At 40.9% G+C, this 18,596-nt stretch overlaps 1 protein-coding gene across 12 annotated transcripts in view; it reads right to left on the bottom strand.

Moving 5' to 3' along the window:
- CC2D2A (coiled-coil and C2 domain containing 2A) overlaps positions 1-18,596 on the bottom strand; it is a 185,050-nt gene that overhangs the window by 94,720 nt on the left and 71,734 nt on the right. For all 12 annotated transcript variants that reach the window (XM_054553716.2, XM_024246564.3, XM_063723324.1 and 9 more), the window contains 6 exons: positions 18,406-18,562; positions 17,345-17,583; positions 14,485-14,662; positions 4,536-4,692; positions 2,226-2,373; positions 321-459 (listed from right to left, as the gene is read on the bottom strand). In XM_054553716.2, coding sequence (XP_054409691.2) covers positions 321-459; positions 2,226-2,373; positions 4,536-4,692; positions 14,485-14,662; positions 17,345-17,583; positions 18,406-18,562 — 1,018 coding nt within the window. The remainder of the gene's footprint in view (positions 1-320; positions 460-2,225; positions 2,374-4,535; positions 4,693-14,484; positions 14,663-17,344; positions 17,584-18,405; positions 18,563-18,596) is intronic.

Here is an 18,596-nt window from a genome sequence, read left to right as displayed (position 1 = left end):
AATTCTTAGGCTCAAGCGATCCTCCTGCCTTGGCCTCCCAAAGTGCTGGAATTACAGGCATGAGCCACCATGCCCGGCCGAGCTAAGTGTTTATCTGCAGCTGTTCATTTCCTCATGACCACACTATGAGAGCAGCACAGGGCTTAGAAGCACTGAATAGTTGCCTGGGTCCCATAGCCAGGCAAGAAGCAGAGCTGGAATTCAAACTTGGCATTCAACCCAGCACCCATGTTCTTAAACAGTATAGGAGAAGATAGTGTAAAGGAAAATTGTGTAAAAGGCCAAGTCAAGAAATGGCGTGTGTGCCTCCTGCTACATACCGAGATTAGCTGCATCAAAGGCGCATTGTTGGGGTCATTTGGGTCGAGCTTGGACTCTGCTGCCCACTTGGCCAATTTTTTCATGTCTGTCAGTCCTGATGTGCCAATAGATGAGATGGCATCTGCCTTCTTCAAAGCACTGAAAAGAAGAGTTGATTCCATGAGACTGACTTGACCACAGAACAGTTTGCATCAGGACCTCAAATTCTAGAGACAGCATCATTTAAGGAAGCTATTATCTTCCATGAGAGAAAATGTTATCATAAGGAAGGATTTTGTCATTTTTCTTTACATGATGATGGCTATTAAACATACAAGGACAATAAAGAAATAGGAATGGAAGGAGTGCAGATATGACTAATTCCTACAACTCTGTCCAGTGCATAAAAGTGCCCCTTGGTCCCTGGATTCTGGCCAGTGAAGAGGAGCCTCTGTATCTGGTGCTGGAAGCCCACAAAACCTCACATCCCAGGCCACTGGGGCCCACTATAGCTGAGGACAAACCAAAAGAAAAAGAAACAAAACCAACTCTTTCTTTTGAGACAGTCTTGCTCTGTTGGCCAGGCTAGAGTGCAGTGGTGCGATTTCAGCTCACTGCAACCTACACTTCCTAGGTTCAAGTGATTCTCATGCCTCAGCCACCCAAGTAGCTGGGATTGCAGGCATGCGCCACCATGCCCAGCTAATTTTATTATTTTTTTTAGTAGAGATGGGGTTTTGCCATGTTGGCTAGGCAGGTCTCAAACTCCTGACCTCATGTGATCTCCCTGCCTCGGCCTCCCAAAGTACTGGGATTATGGATGTAAGCCACCGTGCCCAGCCTAAAACCAACTACTAAACAACGAACTTAAGCACCAGCTTTGGACACATGGAAATCAAAGGAAGCCACAGTAGTCAGGAAGGTTGAGCTGGGGCTTTATTAATAGTCCTGCATATCTTGTTACTCACATTGTGTTTTACCTTCTATCCTGAGGAGTTGAAAGCTTTACTCCCCAGGAGGTTTTTCTAGCACTAAACACAAGTGAAACAAATGCAGACTTCTTACATTCAAAGGCATAGTCAGGCCTCCACTGGAAGTGGCTTCTGACTTAGAAAGCACATAGCAGCATCTCCTTGTGGTTTTTATCACATGGACATGTGTGGTCGTTATGGGGATTGAGGGCATCAAGGGAACTAAACGAGCCCAATTCTTTTTTCCACAAGTTGAACATGACAGCCTGTGACTTGGAAAGTGTCTTCTTGATGATCACAATGAATCCTTTTATTTTAGAGATGAGGCAACTGAGGCCTGGAATGGTGAAATGATTGACTGTAGACACATCTACTGGGGAATGACAGAGAGAGGCTCTGACAGAGGAAGACCCAGGCCACGGGCTACCACAATCTAAGCTTCAGGGACAAGCATCAAACACAGGGAGGGGCTGGCCTAGGGTGAGGCCCAGAGTGCCTTTCTTCTGTTCTGAGTAGAGACTCAAGGATATAGCGATCAAGGGAGGAGGCTGGAGAATGGGGACTTTCATGTAAACAGCAGATCCTACACCAATCGTCATTAGCAACAAACCTTTACTAGGGCCAAATATATACAACTGTGATGCTGTGCATCTCCCCCATCTGTAAAATAGGGGAGAGAATACCTCCTAGAGTTACTGTGAAGATTAAGTTCTTTTCACTGTATCTAATACCGATAAACACTTCATATTTCTTAGGTTATTAATATTTTAATTTTTTGGACTAGAGGTTATTATAAAACATTTTTTGTTTTTACCTTAAGAATAAAAAACTCTTGAAAATACCGGCACCTGACAATAAAAGGAAAGAATATGATATTGCAAGCTTTCTTTCCCCTTGGGTATCTTTAATGATAACACTGACATTGCTCATCAATTTACTCTTGCCATGTATTACCTCCAAAATCCAATGTTCTGCTGTGACAATGGAGGAATTAAAGGTATCCCGTTTTCTCCAATGGCCCATGCCACACTATGAGACACTTTCCCTGAGGTCATCAGAGTCAGCTGGTTACTGCCATCAGCTTCAAATGAGAAGGGCACTCCTAGGGAAACACCAGATTAAACAGCATGCTGTTTAGAAAGGACTGAGCCTGATCCTGGCAAGAAAGCAGACAGTAGACAAATGGAACTTGGAGTGGGTGGGGGTGATGAAGATGGAGCACGTGATTCAAGGCAGTGTCACTGAATTTCTTCAGGTGATGATGCTGACAGCTGCTCAGCTCTGTCTCTGATGGCAGAGAGTAGTCATTCTCATGACGCACTCTCGAGTGGGTCCACCTGCTTCACAGCTTTGTGACCTTGGACAGATTAGTTAACTTCTTTGAGCCATAGTTTTTAACGTATAAATCAGGGATACTAAATAGCACCTTCTTTGCAGAGTTATTTCAAAGACATTTATTTACTTAGTCATTCAAAGTACTTATTTGAGCTTCTACTTCATGCCAGGCACTATCGCAGGCACTGAAGATAGCGCTAAAGAAGCAAAACTGATAAGAATCCCTGTTCTAAAAACTGAGAAAGAAAAGAACTTCTGATCTCATGGGGTGTACATTTGAGTCAGGGAGAGAAGCAATACTAAGAGAAATAAGAGAAATACTTAGTATGCGAGAGACTGTATGTAAGTATGTTAGTATACTAAGAGAAATACTTAGTATGTTAGAGACTAGTATGCAAGTGCTAAGGAGAAACAAATTAGGGAAGGCATATGGAAAATTTGTGCTTTGAGAGTGGAGAGGGGATAAACTTTTAGAAAGGGTGGCCAGGAAAGCCTCAATGAAGGCGACTTTTGAGTAAATGGCTGAAGAAAATGAGGAAGTAGAGGTAGAGGTGTATTATTTTGGGAAACAGCATTACTGGCAGAAGGAACAAGTGCAAGCACCCTAAGACAGAAGTGAGGAACAGGAGTTAAATAAGTTAATATTTGCAAAGCACTTACACAATGCCTGGCAAATAGTGATCATACAACACATGTTAATTATTACTAAGCTGTTGTGGCTACAGTAAACTCTCACTGATTTGGCTTCTACCAATGGGAATTTAATGGTAAAAACACTCTGGGCGGTTATTTAATCAACTAAAGGAGAAGATTTTCAAGCACTGAACGAAGTAACTCTAGATCTTTCCTTCTTATTGAACATCCTATCTTGATCTTCAAAATAACCTTATAAGACATTAAAGGAGCTATTAATAGATCCATTTTATATGCAAAGAGGTTACATGACTACCAGAGTCTCACAGCTTGCCAATATCAGAGCTGGAACTAAAATCTAAGTCTCTAGACCTGAGGATTGGATTTGGCCTCAAATAAATAATGCAAATAAAGTTCCAGATATAAGTCACAATAAAAAAACAGACACATGAGGAAGCAAGACACCATAAACAAGAGGCAACAGAATCAGACCAATAAGTAGGTAGGTATTGGAATGATCAGATACCTAATGTTTAAGAATATTTTAAGTATATTTAAGTAAATGAATGAATGAATGTATAAAAGAAATGATTGAGAGTCTGAGGAAGGGAAAAAAAGCGTCAGAATGGACCACACTGATTGGGAAAGAACTAAACATAATTTCCAGAGTTGAAATATACAGTAATTGGAAGGAAAAACAGAAAGGATTAGTTCCAATAATAAGAGACAGCCAAAAAGTGAATTCATGGCTTGCAGGACAAATTTAAAGAAATTATATAGATTGTAGCAGTGAAAGAAAAAGACAGCAAAGGTAATAAAGAAAGGTTAAGAAACATGGAGGAAGGAGTGAGAAGATCCATCATATATCCAATCGGAATTATAGAAGGAGATGAGAGAATATTAATTAAAAATCTCCCTGTTATAATTATTTCAAACTTTTTGGGCTTATGAACAACACTGTGATGTATATTTTTATGCATACATCTTTGTCCTCATTTCAAATTATTTTCTTAGGAAAGATTCCTAGAAATAAAAGTAAGGCACCAAAGGTCATTTTCAAGGTTCTTAACTTACACTGCCAAACTACTTCGTAGTTGCATAGTTATATGCACTTACATTGTCACCAACAGTATATAAAAAGCAACTTGGCAAAAAGTTGCATAGCATCATTGTTTGAATTTGAATTTTTGATATCAATTTTATAATTCTATGGTTGTCTGAGAAGTGAGATAGATATATACACATTCAAATCTGACAATGAAACAGTGAGCCATTAAAGATATTAGCTTTCTATACCACTTCCAACTCCCTCGTGGTCCAGTGTCACATGCTGATTACTGCTAAACTCCACTTCTTCAGTAGGAGCCCTTCCAGTGACAACAGTAGTCTCAGGAATAGGCAGAAACACTTCTGCTAGCAAGGTGGGACTACTGTGTCCAATAGTTTCATAGACCTGAAAACCAGAGAAGAGAAATAGCCAATAAAAACAGCAATAGTGTGCGCTCGTGCTCAGATAATCAGTCCATGTTGTTAGTATTTGTGCTGGTCACTGTTCCAGCCCTAAGGGCTCATCTCAGTGTGGAAAGTTGAGTTGTGTTACTATGGTAACACATGGAGATGAGCTTACAACTGTTTGTGGTCAAGTTGTTGACACCCAGCTTTCTTGCTTGGACTAATCTTCTGGGTAGGGAGGCTAATCAAAGTAGCAGGCAAGGATAATTGTTTTTATTCCAAACCAATATACAGCTTGCTAGGAGAATGAGCCTCCTCCTTTTCCAGGCTCAGGTTGTATTCAGACAGTAATGCCATCAGGAGGAATGGGTGGGACAGTAAGGACATGCCCCCAGATGGCTTATTATCTGCACCAATCTCCAAGTCAGTCGGAGAAGCTCCATATGCAGAAGCACTCCAGAGTGTTACATTTTTAGTAAATCTATCAAGTTCTTCTCTTTCAGGCCTCATTTTATTTGTTAGCTGCTGAAACTCCAGATTTTTCTCAGACCTTCTCCTAGATGGAGCCAATTAGACCATCAGCAGCTCTGCTGCTGATCACTGCAGTGTGTCTCATTATGATACCATCACCATGAGGTGAAGGGCCCAATTGCAGGGCAACCATCATTTAAGAATACACAATCCAGCCTCAGTTGGACCCTTGGCTCCATTCGATCCCCTGTATTCTTGGCATACTTCACTTTTGTGGCAATATGACATAATATTCCACAGTTCTCCTGGCTTCTTTCCTGTGTTTTATTCTTTCTCTACATGAAGTCTCTGTGACTGGTTTACATTTTTTGAAAAATGCTGATTTTACTACTTTTATTTCCACTAATTTTTGTATTTTTCTTCTTATGTAATAGTCCCCCACTAGCTAATATTTTCCACTTACCACTTGAATGCACAAAGATGACACCATGGATCCTTTCCGCCAACCCTCCCTTACAGGGCGTATGATCTGAACTTTTCTTTTTTGTGACGGAGTCTCGCTCTGTCACCTAGGCTGGAGTGCAGTGCTGTGATCTTGGCTCACTGCAACCTCTGCCTCCTGGGTTCAAGCGATTCTCCTGCCCCAGCCCCGCAAGTAGCTGGGATTACAGGCGCCCACCACCACGCCTGGCTAATGTTTGTATTTTTATTAGAGACAGGGTTTCACCATGTTGGCCAGGCTGGTCTCAAACTCCTGACCTCAAGTGATCTGCCCTCCTCAGCTTCCCCATGTGCTGGGATTACAGCCTGATCTGAATTCTTGTCCAGGAGTTAGGATGAAGTGGTAACTGGCTACTATCCTGGCCTTGCCTCCCCAGTATCCATCAGCTCACCTTTGCAAGATGGCTGGCTGAGCATGGAGGGGCACTGGGTCAAAGACAAAGGCAGAAATTGCACAGGTACTGAATTCAGGACCCCAGACTTAATTTCACTGTGAGCTATTCTAATAGGCAGGAGTTCAGCAGGAAGCCCGTAAGTGGCACACTTAAAACACACTCTCTAAATTCATCTTTATCAGTTAAAAAGGCAATATTTTCATCTATACTAAAAAGTCTTTTATGGAAAATTTCAAACACACCTAATGCAGGAATAATAATGTACCACAGACCTGTCACCCCCAGCTTCAATGATCATTATGTTATGACCATCTTATTTCATCTATACTGTCAACCATTCCCCTCCCCTCCATTATTTTGAATGTAGACAACATTTTATCTGTAAATATTTCAATATGTATCTATAATAGATAATATTTTTAAAAAGCATAATTACAATACTATTTTTATAATAATTCCTTAATAACCTCAACTATTAGTAAGTTTCAAATTTCCTTGAGAGCCTCAAAAAATTCTGTAACATTTTGTTTGAATCAGGATCAAAATGTATTCCATATGTTGTAATTGACTGATATGTTCCTCAAGCCTGTATAAATTTATGTGACCCCTCTTCTTTTAAAAAATGCTGTCTATATTTTTATTGGTTCATAACTCTGATGGGACAAGGAGTGCCATTTGTTGCTTGACCCAACACTCTTAAGAGCCTATAATTCTATAATCTTACACAGCTTAAAGAACATGTAGTAGTTATCATTTATTGCACTGGAGACCTTGGTTTGACATCTTAAATTACAAACTCATTGGCATGAAGTCTTGTCCCAAGAAAATGATGTGTTTTCTTTCATTTTGTTTGAAATGAAAGAAACCACAATTTTTTTTTTTGCCAGAATTAATTGAGACAAAAATTTATTGAGACATCCTTTTGTAGGAAGCACAGGGACTTAAGGGGCTTTTGGAGTGGTACCTTGTTTAATCTTCACCACAATCCTATGAAAGGCTATGAAAGGTGGTTTTTACTCCTCATGGGTGTTCCCTGTGCTGGTCACCATGCCTGGTGATGACCAATAAAACATAAGTGATCACATAAAGGGTGTTTCTGAGGACATCAGTGAAAGGCGGGTTATTCCTAGTTTCTGGAGCCACATTCCTAGCTGGTACCTAGAGAGGAACTGAATGGGGGCTCTTGGTGCCAAGTCTGTAGGCAGAGGCAATCATGGACTCTAGGGAAATGGAGGGTTCGCTAGTTGGTGTTACTGTCTCAGGAGATATTTATCAGATTTTTTTAATGAGAAAAAATCGGATTCCATCTGACAAAGCCAAAAAAAAAAAAAATCCAGAATTTCCCCAATCTTCATTTCCTACTCTCTTAAGATAGCAGAAGTTCTTTTATTTATTTTTATTTTTTATTTTTTTGGATACAGAGTTTCGCTCTTGTTGCCTAGGCTAGAGTGCAATGGAGTGATCTCGGCTCACAGCAACTTCCACCTCCTGAGTTCAAGCAATTCTCCTGCCTCAGCCTCCCGAGTAGCTGGGATTACAGGCATGCACCACCACGCCCCGCTAATTTTCTATTTTTAATAGAGACGGGGTTTCTCCATGTTGGCCAGGCTGGTCTCGAACTCCCAACCTCAGGTGATCCACCTGCCATGGCCTCCCAAAGTTCTGGGATTACAGGGTGAGCCACCGTACCTGGCCCAGAAGTTCTTTTAAATGCTAGGAAGAAATGCTATTTTTAAAAATTAGGAAATGGGTACTTTGGGCTTTAAGTAGGTATTTATAAGTAGATCTCTGTATAATTTAGTTTCATTTTTGTTTTCTCTCAATGGTGCTGAGGGTTCTCAGGCCAAGTAATTCTTTGTTTTGGTGAGTTGTATGTTATAGGATGCTTAGCAGCACCCCTGGCCTCTCACTCATATGTGGGAGCCTAAAAAGCTGATCTTATGTAGGAAAAGAGTAGAATGATGGTTATCAAAGGCTGAGAAGGGAGGAGGTAGAGGAGGAGGATGAAGAGAGGTTCGTTAATGGTACAGAAATATAGTTAGAAGGAGTAAGTTCTAGTGTTTGATAGCACAGTAGGGTTACTATAGTTAACAGTAACTTACTGTATATTTCAAAATAGCTAGAAGAGAAGATTTAAAATGTTTGCAACACAAATGATAAATGTTTGAGGTAATAGATATTCTAAATACCCTGATTTGATCATTATACATTCTATTCATGTATCAAAATACCACATGTACCCCATAAAGACATACAATTATTATGTATCAATAAAAAAGTTAAAAAAATCACAGAATATTGTAAAGGAGCAAAAGAAAAGTATCACAAGTTTTGTTTTTCCCATCTAAAATGATGGCATGGAACCAGCATGTTTTTTCCCTGCAGACATTTCTATACCTGTCGTTTTGTCAGAGAAATAAAGCAAGGAAGATTTTTTTTTTTAATAGGAATTCTCCCATTATAGTACCCATGGCTTTCTTCAGGATAACACAAGATAACATATGTAAATATTGTGGTCCTTCAGTAGACACTTAGTAAACATTTCCTAGAGATTTCCTAGTTTCACAGGCCCTGTCTCATTCAAGCCCTCATTGTCTTACCTTTAGATGACCACACCTGTCTTCTTGCCTCATGCAACCCATCTTCCCTGCAGCTGCCACCTGACTTCCTACCAGCCCTCAACCACCTGACCTTTCCAACTGCACACAGCAGGGCTTTCTGGGATCAGCAGTCTGACTTGCTGTCATCCAGTTTAAAGCATGGCAAGTAAGATGTATGTGAAAACATCTGTTTTGGACTTGGGTCGGTAAAGAACCAACAGCAACCACAAAAGTGAGGTAGGCGAGGGTAAACAAGGACACTTCTCCAAATATGACTGTTACTCCCACTCTGATAGAGGAGTTATTCCTCAGATGAGCCAGAGAATTAGGAAAGGCCCTGAGAAGAGAAAGCTGGGCCATCACCAAGTAGGTTAAAAGGAGAATTTCCCTATCGCAGTCCACATGCCAGGAATACAAAAGCTTAACAGGATTGACTAGTAAGGAAAAATGATAATGTTAAAAAATTTAAAAGGCACCCAGCAATATTATACCACTGTTGTTAGTTGTTTTGGTGTTCAGAAGATGAATGTAGGATAAAGTTACATATGCGAATGACACAAAAATGAAGGCAAAGCTTTTTAAATTTCTAAGCCAAATTTCATTTTTAAAACCCTACATATTTATTTTGGAAAGGCCTCCAAAGCCAAGATTTTCAAGACCTTTCTGGAAGGACTGTGGCCTGGCTCCAACTCCCCTGTCCCATGAAGTCCAATCTCATCCTTCTCTTGGGGCCAACTTTTTTTTTTTTTGAGACAGGGTCTCACCCTGTCTCCCAGGCTGGAGTGCAGTGGCGTGATCATGGCTCATTGCAGCCTCAAACTCCCAGGCTTAAGCAATCCTCTTGCCTTACCCTCCCAAGTAGCTGGGACTAGAGGTATGTACCACCATGCCCAGCTAATTTTTAAAAATTTTTGTAGAGATGGGGTCTCACTAGGTTGCACAGGCTGGTCTCAAACTTCTGGGCCCAAGCTATCCTTCCATCTCAACCTCCCAAAGTGCTGGGATTATAGGTGTGAGCCACTGTGCCTGGCCCAACTCTGATTCTCCCCTTTTCACTTCCTCAAGTTAAACTGTCATCAAGCTCTGTGGATTCCACCAATTCTAGCTGCAATCTTACTTTAATTAATTTCTTCTTCCCATTTCTACTGCCAGGCCCTGAGCCCATCCCCTCACTCCTGGCTTTCTGTGCCAGCCTTTGGACTTACCTTCTGCTTGTAGAACTGCCTTGGCGTTCTTATCTCAAGCCTGTCTAGAAGCTCTGAGCCTTATGGTTACAAACATGCAAGAAATCAAACATCACAGTCTACACTGCTCCTTTCAAAGGTCGTTAACATCTATGCCCCAGTGAGTATTGATTCTTTGTAGCTCTCCCTTATATCCTAGCTAGACTGAAACTCCTGAGGCAGGGTCCTATGTGCCCCTCTGTATACATAGCCTCCAATTCTCCACAACACCCTGGCTTAGATACTCAGTTGGCTTTTCACAATCAAGCAGAAAACATTGACTGCTTGGTTGCTGAGTTATCAATTGATGCATTATAGTTTTGAGAATCTTAGAACTTTTTCTGAAATATACTATGCTTTAAAGTTAAGAATTTGATAGCATTGGCATTAACAGATGTATTTTAGGTGAGTTTTTCTACCCTCCTAAAGTTGCCAGTAATTCTTCCCTAGTTTAAATCTAGCAATCATATGGAAAATTTCCAAATAGCATAGTACTTACTATGACTAGAGACTTGAAATACAGTATCTCCTAGATTAATTTAATCTGTAGTCACTACTCAGTCTTAAAAAACTGTGCCATTATGCCACTGTGGTATGAGATTTGGGCAGTTATCAAATCCCTTTAAATAGCTTAAGAACTTAGTCAAAACTCCCTTAATTTATAATTTTTTAAAAAATTACATGATTTAGTTTTTAGGACCAAGCTTATTGCCTATGAATGTATTCTGGATAATATTCTGGATAACTTTGCTTTTTTATTTAAAAATTTATTTCTTAGTATTGTCACATTGGTTTTTCAAAAATTATTTTGACTGTAACATCCACAGCAAGCTAATATTCAAGGCAATAAGCAGGAGATAGTATTGAATGCTTTGTTTACATTTTAGAATATATGTGAAATAAAATACTGGTGTGCTGTGGGAGACAGAAGATAGTCTCTCCCTCTAAAGTAATTCAGAACATTCAGAAGTGCCCATAGTGGGAGTGTGTTTCACAGGCTGCCTGGGTAGTCTGAGCTCTCACCCATCAGTGGAGGCATGGCTGGGCACCTGCAGGAGGGGAGGCCTTCTTGCCTTCTCTCCTGTCTTTCTGAGTCTGCCAGTGGGTGTCTCCTGGCCCACTTCCTCTCCTTCCTGCCTGCCTCGTTACTGTCTTCTGCTCTTCCTTCTAGCTCTCTATCTGGTCTTCTCATGTTAATCTTGGTCTTCCTGATATCAGCTTTTCCTCTGTAGGGGAGGAACAGGGAGGATGAGTTGATGATGGATGTCAGACTAGGAGGGCAGAACTCTGAATACTGACATCTTCACTATTGATGCCTGTAGAAAGGGAGGGACTCATGTGGGCCCCTGCAGCTCCTCCTCTATTCAGGGCAGGTGACAGAGGAGCAGCCAGTGTGCTTCTGGAGTTTGCGTTTCTTTACTTTCTCAGTCAAGTTTTATTCTTAGTTTAGACAATGTTTTGTGTGTAGTAAGTCTTACTTTAAAATTTAAGTGAATGTGTTCAGGGGCACGGCAGACAGGTTAATGTGGGAAGCAGTGAAGATGGGAGGCTTCAGAATTCAACTCTCCCTAGCAAGGCATTCAGATTTTAAATGTTCCATCCAAATGGAAAGGAATCCCTGCAGGGAATCCCTGGCTAAGAAAGGCTGCTCTTAATCCGTTGTTAGTGGTATATAGTATAATAGACTTTATCATTTAAACATATCTGAAATTGAATGGTCTTCCAGTTGTGATGATGTACATAGTTTAAGTGGCTCAAATAATTGTGCATCCCAGTGAGTGGTGATGAGATGGAGAGATTAGCTGAAATTCAGGAAGCAGGATAACAGACCCCACTGACACCGCTAAGAGGACAGAGGAAGAGGAGCTCTTCAAGTGTTCCAGGCCATCAGCCTCAGCAGAAGCCCCAGAGCAGATGGAATAGAGAGTCCACGTGGACCCCACAGGGAGGGCAGGGACCTCACAGGGGCTGTGTCCAGTGACCACGTATCTGAAGGCTGCCCCAGTTCTCCTTTCCAGTGCAGAGTTGGGCAACTCTCTAGTTTTACCTTCAGACAAAATCACCTCATTTCATTCCCTGTGTTCATTCAGAGTTATAAATCAAGGAAGAAGTAAACATTAATAGAAATTATTTTCCCCCTGTTGATATTCAGAAAGGGAATTTTCAGGCTTAAGAAAATCTCAGGTTTTCACCAAACCTCCAACTCCAGTCCCCTTTCTAAAACCATTTTTTACTTGCTTTCTCCTCTCATATTATGTTTAAGTTAGCAGCCAAAAAAGTTTTTTTTTTTTTTTTTCAAGTTTCAGAATACACAGACATTTAAAAAAAATTAGATGGCATTTTAAAGAGTTATACGAGTGACAAGACTAAGCCAAATTCTAAAGTTCTAAAATTTCAAGAAAAAAATTTCAGCTGTACAGATATCAACCCTGTTATCAATACAGCAAAGGAATTTTGCTTGAGTCTTGATGCTTGGTGCTTTGTAAATGAGGACCACCCCTGCCCTCACCCACCCCCAGATCACAGATTAAAAGGTACAGGACAAAACTGCCACAGGCTCTGGAGGAATTCTAAGCCAAGGCAGTTGACCTTGGGTTCCCAGTGCCGGCTCTTTAAGGTTCTGCCTCCCATTTCTTGGCACCCCTTCCTCTCTTTCCATGCAGTTCTGTGCTTCCTTCCCACTGTCAGAAGAACACATCCCAGCTGTCGCGAACGTCCTCTACAGGTTGTAGAAGGCTTTTAACTACTGAGGTCTAGGCGGGGCTTGATATTCAAAATACTGAACAATACACAGTATTGAAGCCACCTCCTGGGTTCATTAGAAGAGCTGCCCACCACAGCTTGGGAACAGGACCCTGGAGGCACTGGCCTTGGTCAGCCACCCCCTTTAATTGGTCAACTGTGGTAAGGTCCAGGGGGTCCTTGAAGTGGGGCTTATGTGGCCAGGATGGCATCTGGGAAGGTCAGGGCAGCAGCTATTTATCAGTCAGTATAGAAGTATGTAAATATTTTATTAATTATACAGCCGTGATGGTACCTGCAGACTTTGTCAGTTATACTCACTAGGAATAGGTAGTGGCTACCTGAAGTACTGTATTGAGAAGAGTTCTAAAATTATATTCAGGCTCAGTGGGAAAACATAACAAAAATAACACTATCAATTATTGCTTTCTGGCAAGAGTGGTGGAGGGGAGTGAGAAATTTCTGCCTAAGTGATGGATGAGGATCTGTGATTTCTGCCTGGGTGGTGGTGGGGAAACAAGGGCATGCATGCCACAAAGCTGCAATCCTAGTTAACAAAGCCTGTTAGGATCATTAGGAGACCTGTTAGCATTGTGGGAGAAGAGTCACCAAAAGAACAAGCAAGACTGAAGACACTGTAATGGGTTAAATAGCATCCTCTACATATTGATGTCCACCTAGAAACTCAGAATGCGACCTAATTTGGAAATGGGGTCTTTGCAGATGTCATTAGTTAAGGATGAAGATAAGATCATATTAGATTAGGGTAGGACCTAAATCCAATAAGAGTGTTCTTATAAGTGACAAAAGAGGACCCACAGAGAGAGACACAGAGAAGGCTATGTGAAGATGGAAGCAGAGATTGGAGTTACGCTAACACAAACCAAGGAACTCTAAGTGCCTGGAGCTGGAAGAGGCAGGGAAAGATACTCCTCTAGAGCTTTTGGAGGGAGTATTGCCCTACTGACACCTTGATTTCAGACTTTAGGCCTCCAGAACTGTGAGTAAACACATTTCTGTTGTTTTGAAGTCACCAAGTTAGTGGTTCCTTGTTATAGTTTAGTTTCCCCAGGAAACTAAAATAGACTAAATAAATACATTGCTAACGGTGGGATTTAGGCTAGTGGGGAGAGTTATTAATTTTGGGGGGATCCTAGCACCTGTATCTTTCCCACATCATAACCTCCCGTGATTGTGGCATAATTGATTTCTCTGTTATATTACACTAGAGTCTTTGTAGAGGGTGATGTTGAAATATGTCTTCAGTGAATGAGCTGGAGATCTCCCTGTGCCCCACCCCCTTCAGCACCCCTCTCCCATCTCAAGGCAGACACTCCAGAGCACTGTGGCCAGAGTTATTCTGCCAGCATTTTCAGTAGGTGAGTTGGGGAACAGACCTCTTTCTTCCAAGACTTTAAGAACAGATGTGCCAAGGAAGAGGCTTGAGACTCTATCAAGACATATGTATAACCAATGGATGATTTAAAATCATCTCAAACCTGTAATGAACAAAAAATTATTGGGGCAGTAACTATAATAATAATAATTATTATTACTATTGTTTTGAGACAGAGTCACACTCTGTCGCCTAGGCTGGAGTACAGTGGCGTGATCTCAGCTCAATGCAACCTCCACCTCCTGGGTTCAAGAGATTCTCCTGCCTCAGCCTCCCGAGTAACTGGGATTACAGGCACCCACCAGCACACTTGGCTAATTTTTTTTGTATTTACAGTAGAGATGTGGTTTTGCCATGTTGGCCAGGCTGGTCTCGAACTCCTGGCTTCAAGTGATCTGCCTTGGCCTCCCAAAGTACAGGCATGAGCCACAGTGCCCGGCCAGTAACTATAATTAAAATGTGTACCTGAAGTGTTAAACTCTCCGGCCAGTTGACTATTTGCAAATTGAAAATCTGCCCAAAGTGAACTCGGAAGTCTGCTCCTAGTGGCCGACTGACTGTCCTGGACACCTCCTTGTTGTTGAAGAGCACTTTTAAGTACACTGAGCGCTTCTTTACATCCTCCCTTCTCGAGACCTCTGCTCTGCAAAAGGAGACCATTCACAGGTGGAGTTAGTAATAATTTACTAAGATCACCAAAATATAAGATAAATAAGAACTGAACAGAACAAGACACACTGCAGGCAACTCTCCCAATCATGTCAGCCCTCATTTAACCAAAGGAGCCACAGGTCTTGCAGAGTAGTATGGAATTTATGGAGAAGCCATTAACAGACACTGAAAAGGGCACAGAGGATTTAAGAACTAGAGTCCATTCATCGTTGTGCTACAGTCTCCTCAGGTTTTTCAGGCAAGCTTTACATTTGTGTCCCAAAGTTTTAAGTTCACATATTCCTTGTTAAATTGAATAAATTCAAGACATAGGGGATAATAATGATTTATATTTGGGTAAGAAGTTTTATTCTAAAAATATAGCAGCATATTGTAGCAGTTAGATCGAGTTCATTTTTCCAAGAAACCAAGTTTTTCTCAACGTTTTCAGACAGTAAGTGAATGTTCAGTGGATGCAGAGTATTAATAAATGTTCCTTATTTTTAAAGATAAACTGAATCAGAAAGTTAAAAAAAAAACAACCTCCCATTGGTCTTTAATTTTATTGTACATATGTGTACAGACGTCCACCAAAAAATGCCAGTTATTGGTTAAGTCAATAGCAATTCAAGCTAATTGAGGAAAGGAAAAGGTTAGGGCATCAAAATTTGAAACAAGCTTAGGTTTTTTTTGGGGGGGGTGGTAGTTTATTAAAAATTGTTCCATTGTGGTAAATATATATAACATAACATAATGTTTATCACTTTAACCATTTTTAAGTGTATGGTACAGTGGCATTACATACAATTACTATGTTGTCTAACCATCACCACTATCCATCTTCAGAACTTTTTCATCATTCCAAACAGAAATTCTCTACTCATTAAAGGGGGTGGTAGTTTTAACTTTTTACATGTCTATAATTTAGACATATTCTAGATGAAATAGCTCAAATTACTTCAGCATTTTTTTAATAAAGGACATTTCACAGCAAATTTGCAAGAAGTATCCAAGACACCCAAGACTTAGACTCCACTCATAAAAGATTACCAAATCAAGCCCAAATTTTCCTTTTAGAAAGCATGCTGTGTCATCACATATTTTGAACATTCATGTCAAAATTATAGGGTATGGTACTTGTGCCTTGAAAATTGCTTACTTAGTGCAGGGGAATAGTTTATGTATAACATCTTAATATGTGAAGTTGAGGGAACACATGAAAATGCACAAAAAGCTATAATTTAAAAATAAATCAATCATTAGAACATTAGCAGAAGTTTGAAACCAAGACTGTGAGAAGTCTTATAATGACATCCTAATTAACTCCCACATTTTAATGAACTCAGAGGCTGACTGACTTTATTTGAATTCTCATTTTTCAATGAGAATTGAACACTGGGATATTGAAGATTCCAGTGTACAATAGTCCCTGTATTCATGATAGATCTTCTATTTACTGGAGAACTAAGCCTGGGATTTTGTGGTATCGATGATTTTAATGGACTCCCTTTAATTAATGATGATATGCCATAACATGCATCAGAATCACTTGGAGACCTTGTGAGAACAGTTTTCTAGGTCCCACTTCAGGGTTTCAGGTTCAGTAAGTCTCAGGTAGAACTTGTGAGTTTACATTTCTTTCTTTTTTAAAATTATTTTTAAAATTTCTGTTTAGTTGGTTGACTTTAAATAATTGGCTAGTTTTTATTAATCTTTCTTAAACATATTTATTTTCAATGTGAGGTATTAAAAATGTTTGGGGTATTTATTTATTTATTCAATAGAGGTGAGGTCTCATTTTGTTCCCCAGGCTGGTCTCCAACTCCTGGCCTCAAGCAATCCTCCTGCCTCAGCCTCCCAAAGTGCTGAGGTTACAGGCATGAGCCACCATGCCTGGCCTGAGTTTATGTTTCTAACAAGTCCTCGGTGATGCTGATGCTGCTGATTCCAGGGCTGTACTTTGAGAACCGTGGCTATTCAGTGAAGGAAAGAATAAATAGGAAACATAAAAATATTTTTATTATGTTATAATTTTAAAAAAGATGAACTTACAAATGGATGTTTATGAATTATTATATGTACAATGTATATAAATCAAGTGATGTTTCTCTTAGGCATCAAATGAGAATGACTAGACATGTATTTTTATCAAATCTGGAGGGTATGCTTCAGCTGGCCTGACTTAAATACCACCCACAACTTTTTTGGGGGTCTTCAAGGAGAAAAGCTGATCCCTGGAGCAGCTGAAATCAAGGAAGGGGCAAGGAAAGGCATCCGTGCCTGTGCCAGAAAGGTGGGACATGCTACCAGTGGACTGAAGGACTCATTGAGGTTACAGATAAGGGACTCAAATCAAAAGCCACACAGACAGCCACTGTGAAGAGCAGGCAGAGATTTGCAACTGGGATGCTTCTACAGGGAGCTTTCCAGCGTGCTCCTGAGTGGCCAGTGCAGATGCATGAGGTAGGTGAATCATATGAAATCACCTAAAGCGGGCAAATGTCAGCAATTTCATGTGGTTCAACCTAATATTCATTCAGAGTTAATGATTCTCCTGATGCTCATGTAGGTCAGTAAGTGTACACTCCCCATATCGTGCATGTGTGTGTGCATGTGCCCATGTGAACATGTGTATCAGATGTCAGCCTCATTTATGGTCAGAGCATCCACTCACCTGGGGCACTGGTCATTGGGTGTTACGCTTCCCGCCAGGCTTAGCTCCGGGACCAGCGTGGGCTCCCAAGGCCTCCTCCTGCTCTGGGCTGCTCTCTTCCTCACCTCCTGCTCTATCACTGCCCGATCAGTGGGCTCTGGAGGGCTGGGCTTCACAAGGTCCTCCTCGGGATACGGCTCTGCAATCTCATCATCGGGATGTTCTTCTGCTGCTTGTTTCCTTTTCTTCTTCTTGGCCCTCTGTTGAGTTAGAGGCAACATGACATCAAACAGGAATTTTGGAATTTCATTTAAGAGCACAGTCTTCATAGCCAGATGGACCTGGATGCAAACCCCAGCCACATTTCAACCAGATGTGTGTAATCAGGCAGGTCACTAAGCCATCTGACCTCTCTGTGCCTCAGTTTTTTCATCTACAGAATGGAGCCCAGGAAATTTCTCCCAGGGCTGTTGAAATGAGACTGTTGAAATGCCTAAAAAGCACTTATCATACAGCCTAGTCCCTAAAAAGAGCTTAAAAAATGGTAGGTATTCATGTGATCATTAATTTTGGTTTTCAAGATGAAGGACACATCTTGAAATTTTAAAATAAGGCATGTAAGCACAATGAGCATTGCAGGTCCACCTGATCTATTATTTGTTGCCCTTGGACTCAGTTTTGTAGGGTCATGTGCATAAAGTTGTATAATTTTCTGAAGGAAACTCAGAAGCATCAATCCCTACATTTAATGGAATAATGCATGTAAGATACTCAGCACAGTGCTGGACACATGCATTAGTGATTACTACATTATTACTTAAATAGTCACAGAGTGCTACCATAGCATTCTCTGTGGACAAAGCTGGCTCTGGTATCAGTCAGCTGGGTGGCTTTTTAAGCAAATGCATTAGCTAGTCAATTCATTCATCCTTTTATCCCTTAGCCAGGGGATGGAGAAGAGACAGAGGGAGCCACAGGATACCCTAGTCTGCCAGTCTGGTTTCCCCACTCCTGTACTGGAGGCTGCCCTCCCAGACCCTTCCTGGCCAGCCCTATTCCAGGCTGAGTGTTTGTTTACACACTTGCGCTTTCCTCCAGGCCTTCCACTGGTGTAACGATGTTCTGTATTCTTCCATCTTCTGTGCGTACTCCTCCGTGTGCTCTTCTAACAGTTCACTTATTTCAGCTTGAATTTCTGCTTCATATGCTTCTTCATCTGCTTTCTGGTCAGCTTTTTCCCTTTAAAATAATTTGTAGTCCCTTGGTTATTTCT

The sequence above is a fragment of the Pongo abelii genome, chromosome 3 (genome assembly GCF_028885655.2).
Source record: "Pongo abelii isolate AG06213 chromosome 3, NHGRI_mPonAbe1-v2.0_pri, whole genome shotgun sequence".
Classification (NCBI taxonomy): domain Eukaryota; kingdom Metazoa; phylum Chordata; class Mammalia; order Primates; family Hominidae; genus Pongo; species Pongo abelii.
Note: the sequence above shows the minus strand (reverse complement) of the source record. Positions and strands in the feature narration are given on the sequence as shown.